The sequence below is a fragment of the Electrophorus electricus genome, chromosome 22 (genome assembly GCF_013358815.1).
Source record: "Electrophorus electricus isolate fEleEle1 chromosome 22, fEleEle1.pri, whole genome shotgun sequence".
Taxonomy (NCBI): domain Eukaryota; kingdom Metazoa; phylum Chordata; class Actinopteri; order Gymnotiformes; family Gymnotidae; genus Electrophorus; species Electrophorus electricus.
Genome location: NC_049556.1, coordinates 8,263,179 through 8,281,099, shown reverse-complemented (window position 1 = coordinate 8,281,099; position 17,921 = coordinate 8,263,179). Strand labels below are relative to the sequence as shown.

Sequence of the window (17,921 nt, the reverse complement as noted above, 5' to 3'; positions counted from 1 at the left end):
GGCCAAGAACAGGATGGGAGATAATGCCTTCTGAACAGTTATCACCACTAATAATGGCAAAAACATTACTTCATAGCATTCAAGACATTATGGTGACCCTTCTCTTGTTGCCAGTCTGAGACTCGTAAATGTTTATATTTATTACATATTATTATTTAAAGCATTATTAAATTTGTTTATGAAACTCATTACATTTTCTTATGATAATTTGTTGTCTATTTCTAGACTTGAAGTAATGAGTTGTCCCGCAGCCAAAAGTACAACCCACAGTCAAATGCCTACTAGCACAACTACATAAATTACCCCCCCCCCCCCACACACACACAAATGTACCCCAAACCTACACTACCACCACCAAAAGTACCCTCTATAAAGCCAGGTGCAAACTACCCCAAAGCTGAATTCCCCTTAACCATAAACACATCACAGCCAACTGACTCTCAAACAAAAATACCCCCATTTCCAAATGCCCCATCAATCACGATTACTCCCATCAACCAAATATTACACAACAACTATCCACCTGCTAAATGCCCCTAAAATGCACCATAGTAAATTGCCTCAACCAAACGTAGCCTTATAGCCACTTGCTTTGAACCAAGCAAAACGCCCCTCAACTCCCACAAAACATACACCTCAACTGTAACTACTCCTACAAAAAAAAACACCCCTTATCTGTAACTATTCCCACAAAAAATCCCGCAACTGTAACTACTCCCACTTCAATCACATCTACCTCTACAGTCAACTGCCTGTCAGTGAAATAAATGATGTCCTATTTATTGTGTGTGTGTGTTTTTTTGTTTTGTTTTGTCGTCATTGTGTGCTCTTCTTTGTTGAGAAGCTGATCATTTGTGAAAGATGCTAAATGTCTGCTAAACCCTGCACTTTTTGCAATAAATTTTGCAATAAAGTTTATATCCAAAAGATATATCTGACGATGTGCCTAACAGGCCCAGCTACATAACTGGAGATGGAAATGTGTGAGGAGCTCACTCTCACATGCTCTCCAGGTAAGAATGTCTTGCTGTTGCTTGCATGTGCACAAATCCCCTCATACACTCTAGAACCCACATAGTGCAAGGCCCTGTGGGAAATTGAGTGCTTCCACTTTGCCATGTTTACACTGTACAAATGCCATAATCTGTATTTAAAATAACCCATTCTAAATCCCGTCCGCATATTGAGAACCAAACTTGAAAATGTATATCGTAAAGGTGTGATCTAACTGCTCTGATAATAAACAAGGAATATAAATAGAATAAACCATACTGAAATGTAAAAAGTGGCATCTCTGGTGTTTGTGTTTGTGTAACGTCAAGCGGTAAGGAGGTGGATGCGTGTGCGGAGAAGAGCGAGATTTATTTGAGGCAAATCCAGAATCAGAGTTGTTAAGGCAGTCCAGGGTCAAAGAGCCAACACGGAGAACACGGGGATACATGAGCAAACAAAATAAACACACACGAAGGCAAATGGGGAAGCAGGCTAATACTAAGGCTAGGGAAAACTCAGGGCTAGGAAACACAAAGGTTAGGAAACATGGAGTACAAACCAACACAACCACTCGAAATAAACATGCAGCCATTCAAGCCTAACATTCAAATTAACCGCTAAACACTGGGATCCAGACAAGGTTTAAATACATGAACTTAATACTAGAGGGACAGGTGTTGAAAATCGAACGAGGGGAGAAAACGAACCCATGGAACGGAACCAAAAGGCACAAGACAGGGAAAACCTGGAACCCGGGAGGGACGGATCGTGACGGTTTGGCGTTTGGTTAAATAATATCTGAAGCGCAAGTGAGACAGAAAGGTAGTCACATTTATGTCTTTCTTCCAAGTAAACTATAGTGCTGTATTTGTTATGATCATTGACCCTGGAGCCCAATGTTCGAGCACAACGTGCTTACATTTTTAACCCTGCACCTTTCCCTTGCTTTTCCTATACTGACCTACCTTCTAAGATGATGCTCCATGTTTCTAGTCACAAAGGCTGATATTTCGGTAAACGGGATTTATGACTTCTTAACTTAGACAGTGCTTTAGGGGACTGTCAGAAGTCCTGTTCTTTATGGGGGAGGGTCCTGGGTTCAGCAAAAGACAGTAAGTAGTTTCTCTAGCTTGGTAAAAACGTCAACTGTGAGATATTTATTATTCTGTAAGACATCTGTTATTCTGCTCGTGTCGCTAAGGCAGTTTAGTTTATCTTAATAAAGCAGTTAATCTTGCCTTCGCAGTCTAATTATCCCACATTGATCTAATTTCTTTCTTACTTGAATGAACCTCCAAGCTCAAAGTGAGAGCAGATACTCAAATTTAGACTGAACAGTCAATAAGAAAGACCCCCCCCCAAACCCCCATCCCCCGCGGCCGACCGCAGACGCCGATTCGACCTGCAGTCGTCCAAAGCGCCGCTGACGAAGACAAACAAGCGCCAGCAGTGCGGAACACACTGCGTACGGGCGATGGCCGGTCACCGACACAATCCAACGGCCCGACACTGACAAGGGCCAGCAGCCGGGTCAGAGTATGCCTAACCTTAGTATTTAATACTGATAATAACAAGATAATATAGACAGAAACTGCATGAGGGTTTTTTTGTGGCTTAATCTACCAAGGCAGTGTGCTAGGCTAACATTATAACAGTAATTTTGTTGAAATATATGTTCCAAATGAGAGTATCTAGAAAAGAGGTGGAATATTTTGCATTACCTTGACGTTACCGTGTGCAATTTTATGGAAGGGACTGGCGCTCAAGAAGAGGTGGGATTCACTGAGATGTCACTACATTCGTTCTTAGAAGCATGTACCTTCAAGCAGTGGTTTCCTTTTGAGTTATTATCTTTTGCGTAGATGCAGAACTTACATTTTCATTTACATTTATGGCATTTAGCAGAAACACTTATCCAGAGCGACTTACAAAAGTGCTTTGCCATTTACTCATAGAATATATCCTAGTACAGTACAGTAGGTTAGAGTCCAATATACCAGTGAACTAGAATACTGTAGAATACTGGGATCAGTGCTGATACCTAGAAGTACAAAACACATAAGGTCTATCTTAAACAATGATAAGTGCAATAAACAATAAGTGATAGAGTTTGTTAATCAACATCATCGTAATAAACAATACCCTACAATAAGTATTAGTTTAGTTAGTCAATATAGGAGCAGGGTCATTGGTCATTAAATATTCCAGGAATAGATGTGTCTTCTTGTGTGACCAACTTGTGTGTTGTTCATCAGCTATGGGCTGGCGAGATTGAGTGTAAATACACACAGTTGCTGTAGGTTCTTCAGTGTTAGTTTGGTGTGTCCTTAACCTTAGAGGCAACATCAATCATTACACCAAATATGCAAGCCAATCCATGATAGCATGTACTGAATGTTGTCAGAAGCTTAAAAGCACAAATCCTAAAATATAAGGATCTTATTTTTTTTTTTTGGGGGGGGGGGTTGCGGTGGAGGGTGTCAATGACATAAAAACATATGAAACAGATGAAGAATAGATACACCACAATCACACAATACAAAACCTTTCCTTCAGCATTTCAATCTCAGATGCACACCTTCACATCAATGTTCACTGATGCAAAACACAAAAGCACGAATCCTTCAGCACAAATATTGTTCTAACTGACTGAGCCCTGGGCCAAGCTACAGGATTTTAAAAATCCTAAACCATCTTGCAGTGAGAGACTCCACACAGCTGTCTCAGTGGCTCCGTTAGAAGGAACAATTAATTCTGCGTTTCTCCAAACTCCATCCTTCTCAGTCCACTACAGGGGGTGCCATGCAGAAGTCAGTGTTCTGTTGCACTAAACATGTTTTCAATTTATTTAGATGGAATAAACATTATTATTCTGCTTATATTGTTGTCAGACTTTCTACCCAAGTAGGACAAGAGCTTTCAGATCCACGTGGGAAACTCAATCCATCCTTAAAGGGTCTGGCTAGAAAATGTTTTGTGTTTATGTGTGCCGCTTTGTCTGATACAGTAGTAATCACACACATACAGTGGACACACTCCTCATTTCTGGGGTCTAGAGGGGAGCCGAGCCGACCCCCCCTCTGGAGCTGCAGGTAACCAGTGGTTACTCACTTACTGCAGCGTCTATTGTGGAGCCAAAGGTGACACTACACTGTAACTTATGTCAAACCAAAAGTAAAATGCATTTAATTTCTGTCGCTTTTGGAACTACCCAGAAAGACACGGTGAGGACAGACGTGTATGTGACTAACATTCAAAATTCTCTCTCTCCGCCGCTCTCTCTTCTTCTCTCTTCTTCCTCTCCCTTTCTCCCCCTTTCACACAGTTTTCACCCATTCATCCAAGCCTTCCATCACAGAGAGAGTTTCCATTGCTTCATCCAAAGGTCACAGTGCTTTACAGAGCCCAGCTAGAGTTCCCTGATATCACTCAACACAGAGGCATACCACTGGGCTAAATATAGCCGCCACATTGTCTGTTCCCAGATGAATTAAGGGGGCGGTATTAAATTTGGAAAACGGCAGACAGTGTAACGAGAACTGCTACATTAGCATTCGAGCTGATGGCTTCAAGGTGCCTTTTGAACATGGCTGTCTTGCTAAAAGATGGAAGAACTAGTATTAAGCGGAAGTACAGCTGTGTGAGGAGACGACATGATGAATGTTGGAGCAGCACAACACAGACACAGCCAGAGGTTTTACAGGGAGCAAAAAAACGATACTTTACTCTTTCACAGCAAGATTTTAAGTGATTTATGGTGACTAGGGAACACGTTATACCTTTTGTATTCTCCTTAATCCTGTTAAATAAGCAGAAAGATTGGAACTAAGATCAGGAAATTTAGTTTGTGTTTGAAAACTAAATTGAGATACAAGTTTCACACTATAATTTTATTTCTTGTGAAAAGCTGTAGAACTCTCTAGACTGGTGGAATCTTTAATGTACTGGTGTAACTGGTGTAATCCTTAACATACTGGTGTAACTGGTGCAGTCCTTAACGCATAACATTGGATTGGATTGTGTGTGCACCTTCTTGTTTTCAGTCTCCTGTCCATACGAGGGTTCTGTCTTTACATCTCAGAACTGCAGAACGAGGAACGCAAATGTCCAAACTTTAACAGGAAGTCCTCCCGTGCTCGGACCAGAGCCTCCTCATCTATGTACACCGCCGCCCTCCTCGACATGAGGTAGTACTGCACCTTCCTGAGGCTCCAGCCCAACACGTACATGAGCAGGCCGCACACAGCGGCGGTGGAGCGGCCCACGCCGGCGTTGCAGTGCACGTAGACCGTGTGACCATTCTCCAGCAGGCCATGGAGCAGGAACACTGCCTGGGGCAGCATCCGCACGCGACCTGCAGGGGGCGGCATACACGGCATCTCACACTGACGTTTTCAAAATTGGTTTTGGAGACACGCTCAGAGGTTCGGCCCTGAGACAGGCTAACCTGCACAGCCGTCCACATGCACTCAAAAAGATCGTTTCTGATCGTTTCTTTTTTATATGTAGATTCTCTAGTGGTTCTTATTTCGTGTCCTGATAAGAAAGATCCGTCACTATTTTGTACAAGTTTCCATTGCTCAGAATGCACAAAATAAGACGCATAGAGACCGCCGACATTAACAAGCTAATAGATGCAAGTCATGTTACGTCTGCGTGGATAAAGGACCATAACGACAACTGTGGTAAAAGCAGGCAGGCAGAGAGCTGCCGTTCCAGTGGTTGTGCCTCAGTGATCAGGGAAGTGATAGATGGGCAGTGATTATCCACATTAGTAAAGTAAGAGGTTTATTTCTGTGTGTGTGTGTGTGTGTGTACTAATTTTGTACTAATACAATCTGCTATTGACGTCGGGTTTTCAGCTGTGTCTAATGTTTAGAGTACACTGTGCCTCCCTTCACCTCTCTTCTGGAGAGGTGAGTCAGTGGGGTGAGTCGGGGCCCAAGCACAGATCAAACAGATCGACACTCGGCAGTTTATCAGCTGGAAGCTGTTCGCTTACATTAGACACAGCAGCCACACACGCGCCCAGAGACACACACACACACACACACACACACACACACACACACACACACACACACACACACACACACACACACACACACACACACACAGAGGCACAGAGGGCACACACCGTCCGTGCTCATGTCTGGCGTGGGGAGCCAGATGTAGGCCAGGTTGCACTCTCTGTACAGGTGCATCATGGTCTCAGGAGTCATGGGATGGTTAGGGTCACGCCGGCAGCCGTAGGAGTTGTTCACCACGTCCCACTCCGTCTGGAAGTTCATCACCGCGGTGACACCCAACTCGTGCTTCAGCTTCAGGGTCACATGCTCCAGTTGCCGAGGGCAACTACCTAGCCATATCCTCGGCAGAACCCTGCAGAACAACACTTAGGAAGATATAAACGCGCATGCCTGCGCGCGTGCGTGCGTGCGTGCATCTCTGTATGATTTTCTTCTAGAAAAAAATGGTTGAATTTGCACCAATCTAACACTGCCTGCTCTCATATTTCCACATGAAATCCATATGAGATTGTTGAATTTCTGATGAAATGCAGTTCACTGAGATAAATGTAGATTTGGGAAATGACATCGACACATCCCTGATAATTTTAACCTGTTATTCGATTGAGTGGCCAAAAAAGTAAGGCGATGAGGTGAACAAGGCAGAGTGGACGCGTGAGAGGAGAGGACTGTGTGTGTCTCACTGGTGAGAATCCTGAGCAAAGCCGAGGTATTTTTAGCACGTGGTTGGCAGTCAGACCACAGACTCACCCCCCCCCCCACCTTCATCTCATTTCTCAGCCTCTCACCGAGAGAGAAAGAGAGAGAGAGAGAGAGAGAGAGAGAGAGGGAGAGAGAGAGAGAGAGAGTGAGAGAGAGAGAGAGAGAGGGAGAGAGAGAGAGAGAGAGAGAGAGGGAGAGAGAGAGTTCACGTTTGGAGGAAAAAATATAGTCCTTCAAGCTCACTTGCTTCTTGTCGCCTCTCTTCCTTTTTCTCTCTCTATCTCGCTCTCCTTTCTCATATTCTCTCTGAGACGGACTGATCTCTTTAACCCGCTCCTCATTTCCCAGTGCAGGCACCGTGTCCCCACAGACACTCGGCTAAAGACCTATTACCACCAAGCCCAGTCCCAGTCTGCTGTAGGTGTGCAGGAGAGAGAGAGAGAGAGAGAGAGAGAGAGAGAGAGAGAGAGAGAGAGAGAGAGAGAGAGAGAGAGAGACAGAGAGAGAGAGAGAGAGAGAGAGAGAGAGAGTGCGAGAAGGTGAGGGGGGGGGGTTCCCTCGTGGCATGGCAGTCTTTAGATAAAGAAAGCAGCGGAGAGTTGGTAAAGAAATCCTAGTTCAGCTTTGTACTGGCTTGATCATATCCTTCCAAATAAACCACCTCTCCTCTCTTTTCATTTCCAAATTTACAATGTGGTAACTATCTAACACCTCCATGGTTCTTTAATCAGTGTGTCGTCTCGTTATAGATATTAGGAATCACCACAAACAGTGGTATTTATGTCACTTGGTGGTAAAGGACAGAGATGTTCCCGGAGCCACACCGAACGTGGGATGGCCTGAGCTAACACAAGTTCACAGCAGGGTCGGGAGATCAGCTCCAGTTTCCTGACAGGGACAAAGGGAATTTGCCCTTGCAAGCCGACGCGTTACTGATGCGGCATGCCTCTCCTCAACGGAGGTCCCGGCTGGTGGTTTCAGGGCTGAGGCAACCCTACGTTCACGACAGAGAAAGGCCGGCCGGCCTCCGCACGTGACGCGGACTGCCTTAAATATGACGGCGGTCACGCCCTAACAGCCTCAGTGGATCAGCGGGTCCGGCTCACGAATGAACCGCATTATCGCCGCGCATCAGGAAGTTGGACTGAAGAGAAAGGACAAAGCTTCCTCCAGCTTCCACAACGACAGGACGCCAGAGATGCTCAGGGCAGCTGTGACAGGGTGCACACTCCTGCCTGTCTTCTGGGGCTAGATTAAACCGAGCTACACGTCAAGGCCTTCAAAAGATGCACCGCAGTAAATTCAGCAGACTGTGTCCTTCGGCTGTATTAATTAATTTGGGACGACCCAGGACGATTGTACGTTTGGGCTCTGAGAGGAGAAGCAAGCACAACGGCCTCCACAACATTGTGTAAGGGTTTAGACTACTAATGAAACAGCAAGAACCAGGCTTTCATAATGCTGTAATATACCATTCTTTCTCAATATGCACACACGTGCGCGCACAGAGACTCTCACATGCAAGGAGACTCACACACGCACAGAGACTTGCACGCACACAGAGACTCGCACACGCACAGAGACTCGCACACGCACAGAGACACACACGCACAGAGACATTATTATTTGTTTCTTTTACTTAATTCCATTCATGTTTCTTATTCTCATTTCTGGGCTCTAACTGAAGTCCTAGTGATACACACATCAGGTCCACACACACGTCATCTTCATCAGGTCCACACACACACATCATCTTCATCAGGTCCACACACACATCATCTTCATCAGGTCCACACACACACACACACATCAGGACAACACACACATCATCTTCATCAGGTCCACACACACATCATCTTCATCAGGTCCACACACACACATCATCTTCATGAGGTCCACACACACATCATCTTCATCAGGTCCACACACACACATCATCTTCATCAGGTCCACACACACATCAGGTCCATACACACACAAACATCAGGTCCACACACACATCATCTTCATCAGGTCCACACACACATCAGGTCCATACACACACATCAGGTCCATACACACACACACATCAGGTCCACACACACACACATCAGGTCCACACACACATCATCTTCATCAGGTCCACACACACACACACACACACACACACATCAGGTCCACACACACACACATCTAAAGGTCCACACACACACACATCAGGTCCACACACACACATCATCTTCATCAGGTCCACACACACATCATCTTCATCAGGTCCATACACACACACATCAGGTCCATACACACACATCAGGTCCATACACACACACACATCAGGTCCACACACACACACACATCATCTTCATCAGGTCCACTTCACTCTCATGCAACACTACTCATTTAGACTATTTTTCCCCCCTCATATCATAAATACTACATGAAATATTAATAGACAGTTATATTTAATCATGGTGATTTTCTCTCTCTCTCTCAACCACTATCCCCTTACATCCCCTGCATGCACCCTCCAATTAATTTAGGATTCTACTACAATTATTCAAATTTTTTCCCCCAACGGATTTAGGCAGAGGCTTCATATCACAATCTGTTGCTTTAAGTCTGACCACCCCAAAGAATCTCAATATGTCCTGCGTCTTCACTCATAACCTTCTCCTACAATCTTCTCGCTGTGCACGTAAAGATGGTACTCCGCACTACCGCACTACATAAATGTCCACTAGAGGGCGACGTCTGCTTCACTTTCCCCATTTACCGACTGAGCTGCAGGAAACGCACACCTTTGAAACGGTAACGGGTAATAGAGTGAACAGCACTACCTCAACAAGGCGGGTTTGGCTTCGCACAGGCGATGTGGCCTTTATATCGGGACCATAAGAAAAAAGACATGAAAGACTTTTAGCTCAAATGGACAGGCTTGGTCTATTGAAGGTAAATGAGTATTAATGGGTGTCACTGCCCTCTGCTCCGGCTCAACCCTCTTTATAGTGGGAGCTGTGCAGCTGAACAGATCTGCTCTCTCTCTCTCTCTCTCTCTCTCTCTCTCTCTCTCTCTCTCTCTCTCTCTCTCTCTCTCTCTCTCTCTCTCATGTAGTTGACCACAGGAGATGACCAGGAGAGGGTCAGATTGGCTCTAACTGACAGCACTGATCCTAAGATGCAACTGTTTAAGCTGTTTTGCCCTTTGTGGTTTTGACCAATGCAACGTCCCACTAACATACTGGACAATAATGCGTGAGGTCTCATCTCTTAAAAAAAGTGTGGCGAATATTACAAGAACTGCCATTATAGATGTCAACCAAGAAATTATATTCATTATATTAATGCATAAAAATGAAAGTGAAATCCAGCCAACAGCTCAGCACGAGTGATGTGCAGCTCGACTGCTGTGGTGCTCCATTCAGCCAGCCAGTAATCTCCTGCCTGAGGGAGTGCTCTCATTGCTCAGCATTAGTAATGGAAGTACACACAGTAGAGATGAATACAAGTGGCTTGTGTCTTTATGTGAGAAAGGGAGAGGAGAGAGAGTGAGAGAGAGAGAGAGAGAGAGAGCGTACTGTAATACTCAGAACGAGCAGTGCTGAGCAGGTTGCAAATACTCTTTTCAAAAGAGTTCAATAGGAAAACAGTGCATTTTTGTGTAGGTCCTTCACACATATAGTACAAGGACCAAAGGGTACGTGACACTGAACAGCTATTCAATGAACAGAGCGATTCACTAAACAGAGCAAATTACTGTACAGAGTGATTCACTGAACAGTGATTCACTGAACAGAGCAAATTACTGAACAGAGCGAATTACTGAACAGAGTGATTCACTGAATAGAGCGATTCACTGAACAGAGGGATTAAATGAATAGAGTGATTCACTGAACTGAGCAATTTACTGAACAGAGTGATTCACTGAACAGAGCGATTTACTGTGCATGGGAACACAGCAAGAGCTCAGTCCTCACAGTGTCCTGAAGGCACTGTCTCCTCTGGGCTTTATTTGTTCTGGCTCCTCTCTATCTGAATCAAAACTGCGAATTTACTGCAGGACTGCAGCTTTCCAGACAGCCTCTCTCACACAGTACCACCTGAGGGAAAGAGAAAGCTATTCTCCCTGCATGTATTTTTCAATCTTAGCTGGGAACCTTAACTGAGGTCTTATTTTCAGAGGGCTGCTCTATGAATAAGCATCCAACTAAAACATAGACAGACAGGAACCACTATATGTGAATATTTCACGCAAATCTGGAAAAATCAGCTCCGTGCCGCCAATCCAGAGCCTCGAATGTGAAATGCTGCTGCGCACATACGAGCCGGCGGCGATTGTTACACGCAATGACTTGCTGTCCTCCTTCGGATCATCTGTAAACCCTGAGGTCCATGAATGGGATGCGTGCTTTTCCACATCCAACATGCATGGAAGCGCAGGGCCATTAGGGAGAACAAGACCGATCTATGGTAGCTATGGTAAATTTAGCCCAGCTCATCAACTCACCCGGTCTGGACTAAAATCACCTATTACCCATCCTGGCTAAGCCAGGGGAATGATCATCTCAGCCAGGAACCTGCAGTCTGAGTGGCTTCAGGTATAATCTGAGCCCTTAACATAATACATCCCCCACTTTTTCTTATTTCATCGGACGTTAAAACAACTTTATTGCGCCCAACAGAAGGGTCGGGAACTATCCGGATTAGTGCTGGGTGTCTAGCGATGTCTCTGCAGTAATGCTCTTGTGATAACGTGCAGCGACTGGAGACCGTTTTAAGTCTGGAAGCCCTGAGGCAGGTTAACAGAGCTGTGACCTATAATGGCCATAATCTAACTTCCTGGACACAATACTAACAAGGTTATGTGGACAGGTACCATTATTTATCTACAGTAATCTGTTTAGCTGGCGCTTGCTCGGATCTTCCAGGATAAGGCATAGAGTCCTATCAAGAGATGTGGAGGAAATATGTGTGTGTGTGTGTGTGTGTGTGTGCGTGCGTGCGTGTGTGCGTGAGTGTGTGTGTGTGTGCGTGTGTGTGTGCGTGCGTGTGTGTGCGTGTGTGTGTGTATGAGTGTGTGTGTGTGTGTGTGTGTGTGCGTGCGTGCGTGTGTATGAGTGTGTGTGTATGTGTGTGTGTGTGTATGTGTGTGTGTGTGTGTGTGTGTGTGTGTATGAGTGTGTGTATATGTGTGTGTGTGTATGAGTGTGTGTGTGTGTGTGTGTGTGTGTGTATGAGTGTGTGTGTGTGTGTGTGTGTGTGTGTGTGTGTCTATGTGTGGCCGGTGTGACTGAATGAATCATTGCTATTAATAAATAGTCATATAGTGTATGAGCTTAGAGGCAGTGGAAAGTCCCCTGACCCCTCTCCCCTTAACACACACACACACACACGCACACACAGGCCACGTGAAAAGGAAAAATGTCAGCAGGTTGAAAAGCTATTGAATCAATCAAATATGAATAATTGACTGTTGTTTCCCTGCTTCTCTCTGTCAGACCTCTTTGTCTCTCTCTTCCTTTCCTCTTTTATCCGGTCACCTTCAATCCCCCAGCCAACTCTACATCACCCATATCTCAGTCACTACGGAGACAGAACAAAGCACCCCTCACTCAGCCAGACACACTGGAGAGCCTCTCTTTCAAGGTTTTCTCCATTCAAACGTATTTTAGATTGAGAATGCTGTTTCTATTAGTGCTTGACAAATTCACACACACACGCACGCACGCACGCACACACACACACACACGCACACATTTACTGGACACAAGATTTCTATTAGAAGGAACCACACAAAACTCCCCCTACCTCCCTCTCTCTCTCTCTCTCTCTCTCTCTCTCTCTCACACACACACACCTTTAAGAGGGAAGTGTAGGTGTGTGATGCCCTGTCCTCTGCTTCAAAACTGTGAACCCTTTAGAGTTATTAAAGACCATCACGGACAGCTCTGCCCTTTAGAACAACCTGTGTGTGTGTGTGAGACGTAGAAAGAGCGCGATGCTTAACACAGTGCTGCAGGAAGACAGAGAAAGAAAGGAAAGTTTAAGCAAGGTTTCTCTCTCTCTCTGTGTGTTCACACCTACTTTGAGAAGTGCATGGCTTGGTGTCCTGCGACGCTAAAGTAGAAGTTCGTTGTGTGTGTCATCTCGTCAGTGTGGCCGCTCTCCTCGAGCCAGTGGCCGATGGGGTGGCAGTAAACTCCGTCCACCGAGCTGCTTTTATCATACACGCACTCGCGGTCGTGATGTGGCCCACCGCCTGGAGACAAAGCAAACAGTTTTCACTTTTTAAAATTAGCTTAAACCAATAAAACGAAACAGGACAATCAAATCTGAACGAGCACAAACTTTGAAAAAAAAAGGCACTCCTCGCCGCATTATCCTATTGCGCGCTGCATTTTAAATCGCTATTTCTTATGCACGGCCCATTCAGTTAAATAAGTGCGAGGTGTTTCGTTAGCAGGGCATCTAAGGTCAGAACGTAAGTTAGACTAACCGTATGCTCATAAAAGCACAACACATCTGCGTTTTTTTTACTCCCGTTCAGCTCAAAGCGCTTTCCTTGGTAACTTAATAGTTCTGCTTAATGGTCACTGCCTTTCAGATTGTTTCACTTAACGCAGATCTGTTTAACACGCCGCTGTATTAACAGCTGCACAAAGCGGACTCGGATGTTGCCCTGGGTATTTAATGATTACAGTCGTTTTACAGTTGTGTTTCACCGTCGTTTGCGGGCACGTCTACTGGTTAATGCATGCGAAGCAAAGCCAAACCGCGCGTTTCTACTGTTTGTACTGCAAGTAGCCGAAGGAGAGCAAGACAACTGTGCTGATTCGCTCGTTAGTTGTTGTCTCTGTCCGACTGGTTATGAGACCACGATTCGATTTATGAAGTTGTAGGCAACCAGACATGGTTTGCCTTAAGCCTCAATGTTATTAAATATTAAAGTGTGTAGGACAGCTGTGCTATTACGCTGTCAGGAAGTCAAACGCATGAAACGCGCAACCTCGAAAAACAAAGTTAGTACAGTGTGCAAGAAAAAAAAAACTATTATGGTAACAGTTTACAAGACGTAATGTGCACCGGAAGAAAGATGCATTCCTCCTGTAGTATTTTGGTCGACACTGAAAGTTTAATTCACGTTTGTAATATTTACAAGCTAGACATGTGACCGGCTATTAATGCGTAATTTCTAACAAGTGTAACATGAAAAATATTGCGTAATTTACGTTATGGAGATACAACGGGGATTTGTCGCGTACAGAGCAGGCAAGGGTGTTCTACACAACATTTCCAACGATTACACTGTGCCGAGTCTTTTATTATGGAGAAACCTTTGCCTGAAACAGACGCGTTTGCGTCGTTCCATGTACTAAACATATAGACGGATTGCTTAGATTAACAACTGCAAGAATTTCAATCTCTTTGAAACCCGAAAGAGCGCTGTTCTTTTTGGGGAAGGTCTGGGTGTCAGGGCTATCAGCTAGGACAGAGAGTGCGCAGAGAAAGCGTGCCAAGGGCCGAGCGCGGCGCAATCAGCGCACAGTGTGTCAATAAACGCGCCAGCCAAAATGTGTCCTCCCCGTCGTTACGCTGTTTGGCGACACAGAAAGTGCATGCCCCCAAACAGCAAAACAAAACAAGTCAATTCATTCCAGAAAGAAACTAAATCTTCAGAGGAATGCATTCGTTCTTCACGACATTCATAGCCATTGTATTGTCAAACGCGAGAAGAACCTCAGCAAAATGACAACGAAACTCAAAAGCCATAAAGCAGAAGATTTAAAGAAAGTAGGCCTTCTTCTACGCTTTTCTTAGTTAGGCTCCATAAAACTACCAGCAGCCAACCTAAAAGGTATCAATCAAACAAGGTTTTTACTGCACTACCATCTAGTGATATAGACGCTCGGTTGCAGTTAGCCCACCGTAATGAACTACATTTCAAAGAAATTCAACTTATTATAAAGGTCATTAATATCGCCTGCGGCGGCAGAGTACGATTAGGCAACAAGCGCAATCCTTGTGGGGGAGTTTTTGCAGGTGAAAAAAAAACTACATGAATCCAATATGCTGTAGGCGTAATAAAAAGGCGGTTTGTGTGTATGTGTGTGTGTGTGTGTGTGTGTTAATTCAGCCTAGGCTGGCATTTAGACATTCACCTTCTGTATGAGTAATCAGTGGCTGAAACTAAAAAATATCTTTGGTGTAATGCGCCCTGAATCCCCTCAACTAAAGCAGACTAGATCACACAATGTAACGGAATAGACCACACCTACTCCTGGCCCCCTAAAGACTGCTGAAATCAAACGCGGTATACGCGTCCGCATACTGGAAGTGGTCAAAGTTCATTCATTTGCCCCCAGGCAGTCAGAGTAAGCAGGGCAGACTGGGGTTAATATGAAACTGCTGGGCTCGTTCTTTAACTGGTGCTGATCAAATTACACATCCATTTCCAGGCCTCTGACAGGTCATGTTAGTCCGCAACACAAGCCTTGTAGATACACCAGCGGTTTTCTGACATTTGCACAGTTACTTTCACGTTAATTTTTCGAATACCCGAATATTAAATATTCGATTTGCATTATCATTTTTTAATGTGAGGTATACCTTCCCAAATATAGCTACCGCCGACCCTTTTAATGAACTTGAACCAGAGCTTGTCCCTGTAAGGCTCCGCCAGGTGCACTTCGCCGGTCCACAGACACGGTTCGTGGGTGGACACGACCGCCCGCGTCGCCTTCATCGGAACCGCCTTATCGGGAGCCCAGTGACCCATCTCCGGACGGGATCCCGACACAAACACCTCGACGTCCGAGCGTTCGGGACTTAAAACGACCCCGAACCTAAAAATCATCATCTCGACGGGAGAAAAAACAAACAAACAACGAAACTCTTAAAATTTAAATCTGAGAGTTCTGGTTTAAAAAGGCACGTTTAGCAAGTGTGTTAAAACGTTAGGTAGAAGAGCGCAGATCTCGGCGCTGAGATATAGCTGCAAAAGCGCTGCGCCAGGTTATTAAGCATATAATGTTACATATAATGTTATAACGGTCATGAAAATCGTGTCCCCGGCAGACGCTCTTCTCGATGGGCAAGTATGCGAAAGCCAATGACAGTCGCACGACCAAGATTTTATTTTTATTTTTTTTGATAAATGTAGTCAACGGAAAGGCGACACTACCATCCCATGGCACGGAAGAGTAACTGCTAAGCTCACATGACATACCCATTTTAAAGCGTTTGTGTAAATATATAGACACACGTTCCTTCTGATCACTAGTCTCCGATCAAATTAAAGTTTGTTGTTGTTTTTTTTGGGGGGGGGGGGTGCAAGTTGTTTATTTCCACAAATAACAGGTTTCAAGAAATGTGAACTTGCTCTAACAAACGGCTTACCTTAAAGGGTAAATCCAAACTAGGCACAGTTCAGTAGCTTTATGGAATAGTATTTGTGCCCTGCATCGACTGCAAGACAAGCTGTAAAATGCCAGTATTGTAGAGTCGATTGTTTTTGTAATATCCAGCCATCTTAAATTACATAAATGTGTATATATATTTTCTCTCTCTTTCTCCCACACACAGATACCCCGTTTTCCAGTCAGCATGCGCCTTTTCAGTCATAAACCACCAGGGTCAAATATTACAACCACAGCATCTGATCAAAGATCATAAAATATCTTTTTATTTAGCACAACCAAAAACCACATGCATCTCCAGCGTGTCTCATGTCCCAGCGTGGCCTTCTGAGTGTCTCTCTGCCCAGTCCGTTCAGACATCACACGTAGTCGGGCAAAGGCATTTCACTTCTTCAGCAAAGGGAACAGCAGCAGTAAACACTTCATAAGGCCTTCATTGGGATTATGCAGACATAAGCAAACATTTCATAAGGCTTTCATTGGGATTATACAGGCATAAACACTTCATAAGGCCTTCATTGGGATTATACGGACATAAACAAAGACATGGCGTTTGGGAGCGCAGCTGGTTCTGCAGTTGTGAAATCCCAGTTGTGTCCGGACCAGGCACGACACGGATGCTTCCTGCAGTGATTTACATACTCCGCCAAACCTGATAGGGCTCGCTGTGTGGAACGAGTTCAGTCAGGGGTGTAGGAGCAAAGGAAAACCCGGAAACGCAAGGCACAACAAGGTCTGCAGCAGACAAACACTGTGCTAGCTGAAGGGGGAGCCAGATCATCACTTCCTAAACACTGTTGCTGCACATATGTGAAACTTTCAGGAAATGAGAGACGACCACAAACGCACTTTTGCTTACGAGGCGCAAGTGGACGTGTGCACGGAGATGCGACGCAGCGCACGTGAGCGAGCCATTCGGCACGTAAACATTTATGGGTGTTTTCAACGTGTAGGAGAGCGCTACATGCGTCTTTAAACATGTTACCAGGTGCTTGTGGAGTGTCTAGGGAAGGTGCAACCCAATTGCCCCCTTTCCTGCATAAAGAAGGGGAGGACGGAGAGTCTGGACCGGTCCCCTGGTCGGACAGGGTTCCAGGCGGGACAGAGTTCAGTAAAGTGCACGGTCTGTCTTCCGCTACACAGAAGGGAAAAAAAGTTGGTTGTAAATGCATGACGGGCCTTGATAGGAGCTCACATCGTGAGCTCGCTAGTTCAGGTTTGTCGCCTGACCATGAGAGGACACCGAATGTCGTGTTTACATGCATGTCGGTTCTCAAGGAAAGAGTCTTCGTTTAGAATCAGTTGCGGCTGATGCCCGCTCCTGAATCCACCGTGTTACTCACGAGAGCCTTCGTCTTAAAACAAAACGACAAAACAAAAACACCGCAGCCGGAGTACAGATCTGCAATCAGCTTTCTGCCTTCCCAACTACTCCAAGTCATCATGAATTGAACTGGGAGACTCTTTTTTTTTTTTCAGGATCAGTGCTGTTCTTGGCTTCTCAGAGAAATGCTCCAGTACTTCACTTAAAACTACCAGTGTTGCTAATCATGAAAGTGAGGGAAAGTTGCCTTCCCCTACAAGGGCAGTCCCATTACCAAACCACATCGTTATAGAATACAACCCTGCACTTGACTGGAATCAGCACTGGAAGACCTCCCTACCGCGTCTGCTTAAATAAATCAAGTGCACTGCTTAAGGCTCCTCGTTTAATTCCACGGGGTTCAAGTTTTGGGGGGGGTTTGTCCCCTGGTTTTGCACACTTTAGTGTTAGCCCTTCTGCTGAACAGCTCTCGACATGACC

At 45.1% G+C, this 17,921-nt stretch overlaps 1 protein-coding gene across 1 annotated transcript; it reads right to left on the bottom strand.

Annotated features, from left to right (window-relative positions):
• Window positions 1-3,021: 3,021 nt before the first annotated feature.
• epm2a (EPM2A glucan phosphatase, laforin) lies at window positions 3,022-15,804 on the bottom strand. Its single transcript, XM_026998662.2, has 4 exons — window positions 15,309-15,804; window positions 12,786-12,960; window positions 6,131-6,375; window positions 3,022-5,347 (listed from the first exon to the last, which is right to left on the bottom strand). The coding sequence occupies exons 1-4, from the start codon at window positions 15,556-15,558 to the stop codon at window positions 5,064-5,066; spliced, it is 954 nt and encodes a 317-aa protein (XP_026854463.2). The 5' UTR covers window positions 15,559-15,804; the 3' UTR covers window positions 3,022-5,063.
• Window positions 15,805-17,921: the final 2,117 nt, after the last annotated feature.